Source organism: Octopus sinensis, linkage group LG27, assembly GCF_006345805.1.
Source record: "Octopus sinensis linkage group LG27, ASM634580v1, whole genome shotgun sequence".
NCBI classification, from domain to species: Eukaryota; Metazoa; Mollusca; class Cephalopoda; order Octopoda; family Octopodidae; genus Octopus; species Octopus sinensis.
This window is the reverse complement of record NC_043023.1, coordinates 6071779-6084905: the sequence shown is the minus strand read 5'-3', so window position 1 is coordinate 6084905 and position 13127 is coordinate 6071779. Positions and strand designations below refer to the sequence as shown.

At 39.7% G+C, this 13127-nt stretch overlaps 2 protein-coding genes across 5 annotated transcripts in view; one reads left to right on the top strand and one right to left on the bottom strand.

Annotated features, from left to right (window-relative positions):
- The window catches only part of LOC115225490 (neurofascin-like), a 498646-nt gene that overhangs the window by 373034 nt on the left and 112485 nt on the right, over positions 1 to 13127 (top strand). The window lies entirely within an intron of this gene.
- The window catches only part of LOC115225488 (hemicentin-2-like), a 112139-nt gene that overhangs the window by 33875 nt on the left and 65137 nt on the right, over positions 1 to 13127 (bottom strand). For 3 of the 4 annotated variants that reach the window (XM_029796443.2, XM_036514374.1, XM_036514373.1), the window contains 3 exons: positions 9250 to 9340; positions 4436 to 4723; positions 425 to 718 (listed from right to left, as the gene is read on the bottom strand). In XM_029796443.2, coding sequence (XP_029652303.1) covers positions 425 to 718; positions 4436 to 4723; positions 9250 to 9340 — 673 coding nt within the window. The remainder of the gene's footprint in view (positions 1 to 424; positions 719 to 4435; positions 4724 to 9249; positions 9341 to 13127) is intronic. The other variant, XM_036514375.1, reaches the window with a different exon arrangement.

Here is a 13127-nt window from a genome sequence, read left to right as displayed (position 1 = left end):
GGCATCTTGGGCAAATGTCTTCTGCTATAGCCTCGGGCCGACAAATGCCTTGTGAGTGGATTTGGTAGACGGAAACTGAAAGAAGCCCGTCGTATATATGTATGTATATATATATATATATATATATATATATATATATATATATATATATATTTATGTATGTGTGTGTATATGTTTGTGTGTCTGTGTTTGTTCCCCTAGCATTGCTTGACAACCGATGCTGGTGTGTTTACATCCCTGTCACTTAGCGGTTCAGCAAAAGAGGCCGATAGAATAAGTACTGGGCTTACAAAGAATAAGTCCCGGGGTCGATTTGCTCGACTAAAGGCAGTGCTCCAGCATGGCCGCAGTCAAATGACTGAAACAAGTAAAAGAGTAAAAGAGTATATGTGTGTGGGTGAGTTTACTAACAAAATGAGCTTACCTTTGACTGTGAGAAGGGCTGAGGCATTGACAATGTCCAATCCATTTATGGCCAGACACATATAGCGACCAGCATCATTTCTGGTTACATTCCTGATGATCAATAAACTGGTTTTGGAATTCTGGATGACTTCATTGATGTCTTCATTGATGTCTATGACCTCAGTATCCTTCCTCCAAATGATATGCGGGTTGTTGACCTCAATGGAATCAGTTGTGGCACCACACATGAACTGTGCATCTTCCCCTTTCTTCATGACCAGATTCGATGGAGAGGGTTCAATTCTTATCTTGGCTGCAATGAAATATGAATTATGTTTGTATAGTGAGGGCATGTGGCTTAGTGGTTAGGGCATTCGGCTCATGATCGTAAGGTTGTGAGTTCGATTCCCGGCGACGCGTTGTGTCCTTGAGCAAGACACTTTATTTCACGTTGCTCCAGTCCACTCAGCTGGCAAAAATGAGTTGTACTTGTATTTCAAAGGGTCAGCCTTGTCACTCTCTGTGTCACGCTGATTATCCCCGAGAACTACGTTAAGGGTACACGTGTCTGTGGAATGCTCAGCCATTTGCACGTTAATTTCACGAGCAAGCTGTTCCGTTGATCGTATCAGCTGGGACCCTCGTTGTCGTAACCGGCGGAGTCTTTTAAAATGTTTGTATATAAGTATATACGTGTGTGTGTGTATTACAAAATATCTGATCTACTGATGTGGGATGACAACTTATAATAACATGGAATTATAACATTAACTACTTCATTATGATGTGTAGAATCGAAACTGGTTGACTATGTAAATATTTTTTATTTCATAAATGTATCTTTCCCAACATAACATTTTTGTGCATTTTCCTTCTTTTCCATATATTTCACATGGAATTTTGGAAGGAGCAGCTGTGTAGTAAGTAGCCTGCTTACCAATCACATGGTTCTACATTCAGTCCCACTGCATGGCACTTTGGGCGAGTGTCTTCTACTATAGCCTCGGGCTGACCAAAGCCTTGTGAGTGGATTTGGTAGACAGAAACTGAAAGAAGCTCATTGTATATATGTATTTATATATATATATATATATATATATATATATATATATATAATTAATCAATATAGGGTGGCAAAAAAATTTTGTAGAATTTTTTTTTTGCCACCAGCGGCCTAGTGGGAAAAAATTAAATAGTCATAGACCATTTTTAAGTTCAACATCACAATCAAGGAACGGCCATAATAGGCCATTCACCCACTAGAAATAACAGCCAAAAGCTTAAACCGCAAAATAACATCAATTCCGTAAACCAGGAGAAAATTAAAAAACATTTACCCTGTAATTTCTTATACGATGCACCGTTTCGTCTACTGTTTAATGGTAAACTAACCTGATTAAATTAAATCAAGCCAATCTACCATAGGCCCTTAGATTCATCAGTGTTCCGACTTGGCTATTTCTTACTGATGAATCTAAGGGCCTATGGTAGATTGGCTTGATTTAATTTAATCAGGTTAGTTTACCATTAAACAGTAGACGAAACGGTGCATCGTATAAGAAATTACAGGGTAAATGTTTTTTAATTTTCTCCTGGTTTACGGAATTGATGTTATTTTGCGGTTAAAGCTTTTGGCTGTTATTTCTAGTGGGTGAATGGCCTATTATGGCCGTTCCTTGATTGTGATGTTGAACTTAAAAATGGTCTATGACTATTTAATTTTTTCCCACTAGGCCGCTGGTGGCAAAAAAAAATTCTACAAAATTTTTTTGCCACCCTATATTGATTAATTATGAATTTTCTGGTTAATTCCGTAATGGAATCGGCGGCTTATATTTATTTGCTGCCGATAAATTTGGCGCAAGTGCGATGATTTGAAAATTTTAGGTCAGATATTGCCGAGGCAGGGACGGGAATGCCTCGTGAAAAATATCTGTTCCGACTTGGCTATTTCTTACTGATGAATCTAAGGGCCTATGGTAGATTGGCTTGATTTAATTTAATCAGGTTAGTTTACCATTAAACAGTAGACGAAACGGTGCGTCGTATAAGAAATTACAGGGTAAATGTTTTTTAATTTTCTCCTGGTTTACGGAATTGATGTTATTTTGCGGTTAAAGCTTTTGGCTGTTATTTCTAGTGGGTGAATGGCCTATTATGGCCGTTCCTTGATTGTGATGATATATATATATATATATATATATATATATATATATATATATGTATATATATGTGTGTGCTTGTTTGTCCCCCTTACATTGCTTGACAACAGATGCTAGTGTGTTTACGTCCCCGTAACTTTGCAGTTCAGCAAAAGAGACTGATAGAATAAGTACTAGGCTTCCAAAGAATAAGTCATGGGGTCGATTTGCTTGACTAAAGGTGGTGCTCCAGCATGGCTGCAGTCAAATGACTGAAACAAGTAAAGAGAAAAAGAGAAAACTCTTTTCACTATTTTTTTTACATATATACATACATTTATACGCATATATATTTATTTGTACATGCATATGCATATATATAAGTTCAATCTCTCTGTAAGGTATCTTGGACAAGAAACATATATATGTGCATATATATATATATATTGGTAAAACGGTAAGATAACAAAAGAAAGAAAGAGACCTCAATATTATGTAAATAGAGGAAATTTATCTGTAAATTAATATGTGACAATTATTCAATAGTCAAGATAAAACTCTGAGTTTCAGATGCCGAAGTGGAAATCCACAACACCATCTCTTCGGTTATCTGGCCATCTGAAAAACGCTATGAAAAAATACCGTTATATAAAGGGAAATTACTGTGTTATAATTCCGCTACTTATATAAATTAAGGTTAAAAGTTCATAGTAAACACGTAAGTATGGCTACTCATACACTTAATTATATAATTATATAATTTATATAAGTAGCGGAATTAAAACACAGTAATTTCCCTTTGAATAACAGTTTTATTTCATAGCATTTTTCAGATGGCCAGATAACCGAAGAGATGGTGTTGTCGATTTCCACTTCGGCATCTGAAACTCAGAGTTTTATCTTGACTATTGAATAATGGTAACATATTATTACAGATATATATATATATATATATATATATATATATCTATATATATATATATATATATATAATCCCGAGCAAGGCCGGGTTTGTCTTCTAGTTTTCTATGTATATTGTTTAATACATAGGTGCAGGAGTGGCTGTGTGGTAAGTAGCTTGCTAACCAACCACATGGTTCTGGGTTCAGTCCCACTGCGTGGCATCTTGGGCAAGTGTCTTCTGCTATAGCCCCAGGCCGACCAATGCCTTGTGAGTGGATTTGGTAGACAAAAACTGAAAGAAGCCTGTCGTGTGTTTGGATATATATATATGTGTGTGTGTGTGTGTGTGTGTGTGTGTGTGTTTCTTGTCCAAGATACCTTACAGATAGATTGAAAGTTATCAACCACCTCACCAACAACAATACTGAACACCTTTTTGATCTCCTTGTGTCTAACACACGTGGACATGCCTACAAAGTCAGAAAACAACACAGCTCCCATGACTTTCGGAAACATTTCTTCACGCTCAGAGTTGCTGAAGCATGGAATAAACTGCCTGCGTCAGTTGTTGACTGCCATGACACTGCATCCTTTAAGGCCCTCATGCTTTCCGAAATCCGCCGAAACTACACCTGATTATATATACACTTTAGATGAGTTGTAGTGCACCTGAGCACTGTACACAATTATTATTATTATTATTATTATTATTATTATATTAACTCAAAAACTTGCGACTGCAAATTACACCCCTAAACTATTCACCATTCGTTTCTATGTTACTTTATTAAAGGACCAATCTCATAGTGTGTGTGTGTGTGTGTGTGTGTGTGTGTGTGTGTGTGTGTGTGTGTGTGTGTGTGTGTGTGTGTGTGTGTGTGTACATGTGTGTAGAATAGTTAAAATTGAATCCTGGGGAGCACAGACATAGGTGGCTATTCCTGGAGAGTGGGAGAATGGCACACATACACGTGAAATGAACCTACCTCTTACTTTGAGACGAGCAAACGCTTTGATAAAATCCAATCCATTTGTAGCCACACATGAATAGAGGCCAGCATCCGTTTCCTTTACACTCCTGATGATCAGTGAATTGTCTTTGGGATTCTGGATGATCCTCTTCTCATCAATGACTGTGACATCATCATCCTTGGACCAAACTATACGCAGATTGTCAGCTTCCATAGGGTCTGTCATGGCAACACATGTGAATTTTGCGTCTTCCCCTTTATACACCACCAAATCTACTGGGAAGTGTTCAAATCTTGTCTTGCCTGCAAAGATGCATGGTTTATGTATAAACTAGCAGTATCGCCCGGCGTTGCTCAGGTTTGTAAGGGAAATAACTATAAAGCATTTTTAGAGAGTTATAGCCAAAAAATGGGAAAAAAATGATGGTAAATTTTTTTGAGAGTTAAAATAGGTGGAGTTGCGTCCCCTAGACGGTCTGTGGTTTGGGTTTCTGATTCTCGACCCCATGTCGAATTTATCGATTTTTTTCAGAACTGGGGGAACTTTTCAAAATTTTCGCTGCGTTAGTTTTGAATTATGACATTGGGCTATGTGTGTGTCAAGTTTCATCAGAATCGGTTGAAAGCCGTGGTCAGAGTGAGGGTACGAGAAAACAGACACACAGAAAACGCACAGACAAACTGCCGTTTATATAGAGAGAGATAAGGAGCAGTTCTCCATCAGCTTCCTGGAGTAGACATACAAAGTGAAATATGAGATATTTAGGATATATACAACCACACTCACAAACATATACTCTTTACTCTTTTTACTCTTTTTACTTGTTTCAGTCATTTGACTGCGGCCATGCTGGAGCACATCCTTTAGTCGAGCAAATTGACCCCAGGACTTATTCTTTGTAAGCCTAGTACTTATTGTATCGGTCTCTTTTGCCGAACTGCTAAGTGATGGGGATGTAAACACACCAGCATCGGTTGTCAAGCAATGCTAGGGGGACAAACACAGACACACAAACATATACACACATATATATATATATATATATATATATATATATATATATATATATATACATATATACAACGGGCTTCTTTCAGTTTCCGTCTACCAAATCCACTCACAAGGTTTTGGTCGGCCCGGGGCTATAGTAGAAGACACTTGCCCAAGGTGCCACACAGTGGGACTGAACCAGGATCCATGTAGTTGGTAAGCAAGCTACTTACCACACAGCCATATATTTATATTTACACATCTATAGGCACAGGAGTGGCTGTGTGGCAAGTAGCTTGTCTACTAACCACATGATTCCGGGCTCTGTCCCACTGTGTGGCATCTTGGGCAAATGTCTTCTACTATAGCCTCGGGCCAACCAAAGACTTGTGAGTGGATTTGGTAGATGGAAACTGAAAGAAGCCCGTCGTATATATGTATATATATATGTGTGTGTTTGTGTTTGTCTCCCTAGCATTGCTTGACAACCGATGCTGGTGTGTTTACGTCCCTGTCACTTAGCGGTTCAGCAAAAGAGACCAATAGAATAAGTACTAGGCTTACAAAGAATAAGTCCTGGGATCAATTTGCTTGACTAAAGGCGGTGCTCCAGCATGGCCACAGTCAAATGACTGAAACCAGTAAAAGAGTAAAAGAGTACTAACTCATGTACACACACACACACACACAATCGCATAGGTTAAAGATATATGGTAGCAATAATGACATGGAAGACCAAATGAAAACGTGATATCGGATGTAGTTATTAGTTTCACACTAAATGAAAGATGGAGAAAGTAGAAGTGTGTCAAAGTTAGATAAAAAAAAGAAGAAAGCAAAGAGGGAGGAAGAGAAAATAGGAGCAATGCAGAAATATGTGTTAGTCTGTGCCAGGTCATATTGAAAATAGCAGAGTTTGAATAACTGGAAGTGAGAGAGAAGGAATGATGTTTCATACATATAAGGGGCACCATAAATATAGGAGAGAACCTGTATAAATCGTTCGAGCGTGGCAGTAACTAGCGTCGCCTGACTGGCGTTCGTGTCAGTGACACGTAAAAGCACCATCCGATCGTGGCCGTTTGCCACCCTCCCCTGGCATCCGTGCCGGTGGCACGTAAAAAAACACCCACCATACATATGGAGTGGTTGGCATTAGGAAGGGCATCCAGCTGTAGGAACACTGCCAGATCAGATTGGAGCCTGGTGCAGCCTCCATGGCTTACCAGACCCCGGTCGAACCGTCCAACTCATGCTAGCATGGAAAACGGACGTTAAATGATGATGATGACGACTTTTTTTTTTTATGTGCCACCGGCACGGGGCCAGGCGAGGCTGGTTCGTGTCCGTTGCCAGCCTCGCCTGGCGCCCGTGCCGGTGGCACATAAAAAGCACCATCCGTTCGTGGCCGTTTGCCAGCTCTGTCTGGCACCTGTGCGGGTGGCACGTAAAAAGTACCCACTACACTCACGGAGTGGTTGGCGTTAGGAAGGGCATCCAGCCATAGAAACACTGCCAGATCTGACTAGGCCTGATGAAGCCTTCCGGCTTCACAGACCCCAGTTGAACCGTCCAACCCATGCTAGCATGGAAAACGGACGCTAAACGATGATGATGATGATGATGATGTATATATATATGTATATATATATGTATATATATATATGTATGTATATATGTATATATATATATATATATTGTCCGTGTCGGTGACACGGAAAAGCACCAGCCAATCGTGGCCGTTTGCCAGCCTCCCCTGGTCCCTGTGCCGGTAACATGTAAAAAGCACCCAGTACACTCTCAGAGTGGTTGGCGTTAGGAAGGGCATCCAGCTGTAGGAACACTGCCAGATCAGACTAGAGCCTGGCGCAGCCTCCATGGCTTACCAGACCCCGGTTGAACCGTCCAACCCATGCTAGCATGGAAAACGGATGTTAAGCGATGACGATGTATGTGAATGTGTTTGTGCAATATTGAGGTGTACTTTTGTGTTCTATTTGGGTAGGTAACTAGGAAGTATGCATTTTGAATTTGTGACTTATGGGTGGATGGTTGTGTGAATATGCGTGTGTATCCATGTATTCTTAAAGTCTATACTCTTTACTCTTTTACTTGTTTCAGTCATTTGACTGCGGCCATGCTGGAGCACCGCCTTTAGTCGAGCAAATCGACCCCAGGACTTATTCTTTGTAAGCCTAGTAATTATTCTATCGGTCTCTTTTGCCGAACCGCTAAGTAACGGGGACATAAACACACCAGCATCGGTTGTCAAGCAATGCTAGGGAGACAAACAGACACACAAACATATACACACACATACATATATATATATATATATATATACATATATACGACAGGCTTCTTTCAGTTTCCATCTACCAAATCCACTCACAAGGCATTGGTCGGCCTGGGTCTATAGCAGAAGACACTTGCCCAAGATGCCATGCAGTTGGACTGAACCCAAACCATGTGGTTTGTTAGCAAGCTACTTACCACACAGCCATTCACAATCTCTTATTCTTTGTAAGCCTAGTACTTATTCTATCGGTCTCTTTTGCCGAACCGCTAAGTTACGGGGATGTAAACACTCCAGCATTGGTTGTCAAGTGATGTCGGGAGGACAAACACACACACATATATATATATACATATATACGACGGGCTTCTTTCAGTTTCCATTTACCAAGTCCACTCACAAGGCTTTGGTCGGCCCGAGGCTACAGTAGAAGACACTTGCCCAAGGTGCCACGCAGTGGGACTGAACCCGGAACCATGTGGTTGGTAAGCAAGCTACTCCTGCACCTATCTATACAATCTTTTTAGTATTAGGATATGTATTTTGATCCTAAAAGCAGATATTAACACACACACACAAACACACATATATATATATATATATATATATATATATATATATATAATGTGTTATACTTATGTATATATAAGATATATATATATGTGTGTGTGTGTGTGTGTGTGTTTATGTGTATGTATATTATGCGTATATATGTGAATATATATATAATGCATATGTATATATATAATGTGTTCATATGTGGTCGGATTGAGCTGAAAATTTGCACACCTTTGTTAAAAGTGCTGGCGAGTTTGCATAGCAATTTTGAGTTTGCTCATTTGAAAGACGTGGCCTCCAGGGCAACATTCTTCATCTTTTAAAATGTGGCCCACATAGACCCAAATGAAACCAGATTAATACCGAAACAAGTAAAACAATAATAAACTATTTTAACCCCGAGTAAGGCTGAGTTTGTCTTCTAGTTTTCTATCTTTTTCTTTTTTTTTGGCTTGTTTCAGTCATTTGACTGCGGCCATGCTGGAGCACCACCTTTAGTCGAGCAACTCGACCCTGGGACTTATTCCTTCTAAGCCCAGTACTTATTCTATCGGTCTCTTTTGCCGAACCGCTAAGTTATGGGGACGTAAACACACCAGCATCGGTTGTCAAGTAATGCTAGGGAGACAAACACAGACACACAAACACACACATACATATATATATACATATATACGACAGGCTTCTTTCAGTTTCCGTCTACCAATCCACTCACAAGGCATTGGTCAGCCCGGGGCTATAGCACAAGACACTTGCCCAAGATGCCATGCAGTGGGATTGAACCCGGAACCATGTGGTTTGTTAGCAAGCTACTTACCACACAGCCTCTCCTGCGTCTATTTATATTGTTTAATACAAATCAACTGCTATTTCGCATGAATGATGTCCCTCCTCCGTGGCTCTTGCAGACAGTGGAGTGTCTGTGTTAGTAACATCTTAGACAGATGAGTTGGAAGGAAATCAGTGACAAATGAATATACTCACGTCGAACTATAAGTGTCCTTGTTGCCGAGACCATTCCATACTTGTTGCTAACATCACAACGATAGACGCCAGCATCTGCTAAGACCAAATTCTGAGAAGATTGTCAGAACAATGCAGAAAAATTAGTGGAATATAAATTCTGAGAATTGTGGAATTATTTTTTTTCTTTTTGTTGTTAACTTTAATGATTTAATTGGTTGATGGTCTGCACCCATTACTTATTTTCAGGGTCTTTAACCCTTTCATTACCATATTTCTGTTGAGATGCTCTGTGTTTCTTTCAATTAATTTTAAATATAACAAAGAATTTAGTAAAATAACTTAGTTATCATCAAGCTAGTGCTAGGAACATAAATTGTGATTAAGGTTTGGTGGAAGATTTTAATTCAAAACTTATGAAATCAAGACATTTGTACTCAGAGCCAAAGGCAGTTTCAGCCGGGTTGGTAACAAAAGGGTTAAGAATTGTTTCTCTATTATATATCTTAACCCTTTTGTTACCGTATTTTGTTGAGATGCTCTGTGTTTCTTTCAATTAATTTTAAATATAACAAAGAATTTAGTAAAATAACTTAGTTATCATTAAGTTAGTGTTAGGGACATAAATTGTGACTAAGGTTTGGTGGAAGATTTTAATTCAGAACTTATGACAACAAGGCATTTGCACTACAGAACCAGAGGCAGTTTCAGCTGTGTTGGTATTGAAAGGGTTAAGACATCTGTGCGTATGTAGGGGTGGAGAGGAAGAGATTATCCTCAAACCAGAGACCTAGTTCAAATATGTTCGTGGTCAACTCTACTAAAGTTATCTTGTGGTATTCATTCAAAATCTTTGCCTTTTTAGTTCAAATTGAGCTGAAGTAGACTTTCCCATTATAGGCCTGGGTGTAAATTAAATAGATCCTTGCCCAGACACCAAGTTCATGTGGGCAAACTTGATTTGGTCACCTCCACTAATCTCACAACCAATGTCACAACCACATTGTGACCATCTACGAAAGAAAATGACAGCAATGGCAAGCCTGGTCTACTGGAAGAGCACAAATCCAGTTGCTTGTTAATGATGATGAAGCTAAATTTATAAATTCTAAAATTGCAGAAGAATTTGTTACTGGGCAGTTTAGCTTCATGGTAAAGCACTTGACGCATAATCACTGGGATGTGAGTTTGAGTCTCATAGCTGGCTGGTAACGTATTTTTCTGCAATGTATGGATAATTTGGTTGTATACTGTCAATCTAACGTGAACGTGACAGTAGGGGATTACACCACCGCTGTTTAGCCCTAGGAAGCATCGACGCTGCCTGTCGAAGCCATCAGGAAGCGTCGATGCTTCCTAGGGCTAAACAGCGGTGGTGTAATACCCTACTGTCACGTTCACGTTAGATTGACAGTATACAACCATTCTATCGCCCCCACCACCGTACATATCTCTATGAGATATTTAGAAAGTTGATATTTCTGATTATGGATAAATTATCCTGATCATACTATTTATTAGCCTTATCACGCGTTTGAGAATATAAAAAAAAATTTCTGTATCTTTCAATACATCTCAATACTGCTAAAACAAACTTTCTTTACTCTTTTACTTGTTTCAGTCCTTTGACTGCGGCCATACTGGAGCACCGCCTTTAGTCGAGCAAATTGACCCCGGGACTTATTCTTTGTAAGCCCAGTACTTATTCTATCAGCCTCTTTTGCCGAACTGCTAAGTTACAGGGCCATAAACACACCAGCATCGGTTGTCAAGCAATGTTAGAGGGACAAACACAGACACACAAACACACACACATACACATATATATATATACATATATACGACGGGCTTCTTTCAGTTTCCGTCTGCCAAATCCACTCACAAGGCTTTGGTCGGCACGAGGCTATAGTAGAAGACACTTGCCCAAAGTGCCATGCAGTGGGACTGAACCCGGAACAATGTGGTTGGCAAGCAAGCTACTTACCACACAGCCACTCCTACGCCTGTTTGTTTACTTTCATCGTAATAATAATAATAATAATAATAATAATAATAGAGGTAACCAGAATGTGGAATCTAAAAACAGACACAATTCCTATCATAGTCGGTGCATTAGGCATGATAAAAAAATATTCAGACAAATACATAACAAAAACACCAGGACTTACAAACACATATAACATACAGAAAATTGCACTACTAGGCACTGCACACATCCTACGCAGAACACTTTCCATACAATAACCATCAGAGCATCACAACAAATCACAGCACATACCTAAGGCACACAGAGCTGCGCTCAGTAGTGAAGTGAAAGCATGCTATAAAAATAAAACTACTGAAAATAATAATATTAATAATAATAATAATAATAATAATGATAATGGAGTGTTAACAACCAAGTTCAAGAAATATGTTAGAGAAAGTGGAAGCAAGAAGACCGGATATGATTGCAGAGGACAAAAGATGATAAGCAAACAGCGTAAGGTCATAGATTTTGCAATACCATATGATAATATAAAGGATAACAAAGAGATTGAGAAAATTAAGAATTATGAGGATTTAGGTAGAAAGATGAAGAGATTGTGAATGGCTGTGTGGTAAGTAGCTTGCTAACAAACCACATGGTTCCGGGTTCAGTCCAACTGCGTGGCATCTTGGGCAAGTGTCTTCTGCTATAGACCCAGGCCGACCAATGCCTTGTGAGTGGATTTGGTAGACGGAAACTGAAAGAAGCCTGTCGTATATATGTATATATATGTGTGTGTGTGTGTGTGTGTGTGTGTGTGTGTATGTGTTGTGTGTCTGTGTTGTCTCCCTAGCATCGCTTGACAACCGATGCTGGTGTGTTTATGTCCCCGTTACTTAGCGGTTCGGCAAAAGAGACCGATAGAATAAGTACTGGGCTTACAAAGAATAAGTCCCAGGGTCGATTTGCTCGACTAAAGGCGGTGCTCCAGCATGGCCGCAGTCAAATGACTGAAACAAGTAAAAGAGGAAAAGAGAGAAAGAGACTAAAATGACCGTTGTAACTAGTGTACTTGGTACAAAACCAAAACTGCTACAGTTGGGGCTGGAAGATTTTGGAATTGAGACTTGCATTTTCAACCTGCAGACAGGAAAGTGCCATTGTGTAGTGTGCAAGATCTTAAGAAAAGATTCTTGAGATATGAGGATATTTGTTGTTATCAAATGTTCTGAGTTCAAATTCTGCCGAGGTCGACTTTGCTAAATTTGATAAATTAAGTACCAGATACATACTGGGGTTGAGCTAATCGACTGAGCCCTCCTCCCCCCTGCCAAATTTTTGACCTTGTGCCTAGAGTAGAAAAGAATATGACGAAACTTTATGGATAAAATTTCCTAAAATCTTGCAGGAAATAGTAGTTGTGATACCTGTGCCGGTGGCACGTAAAAAGCACCATCCGATCGTGGCTGATGCCAGCCTCCCCTGGTACCAGTGGCATTTAAAAAGCACCCACTACACTCATGGAGTGGTTAGCGTTAGGAAGGGCATCCAGCTGTAGAAACACTGCCAGATCAGACTGGAGCCTGGTGCAGCCTCCTGGCTTCCCAGACCCCGGTCGAACCGTCCAACCCATGCTAGCACGGAAAACGGACGTTAAACAATGATGATGGTGATGACAACCTCTGGCTCAAATTCATACCACTTTTCTATTACTTTGAATCCACAAACTGGGGTAACACCCTAATGCACATTTCTACTGACACAGTCATGCCTATACTTACTACTCTTTTTGTGCTAGCTTCCTGTATTTACTCAAGAGATGGTTAATACTTTTGTCTTCTTTTCCACAATATTGTTTTTGAAACTCATATCCCAGCATTATTTGTGTTTTGTATGCCTCACAATCCCCTCCATCCTACTTTCTTGGTAG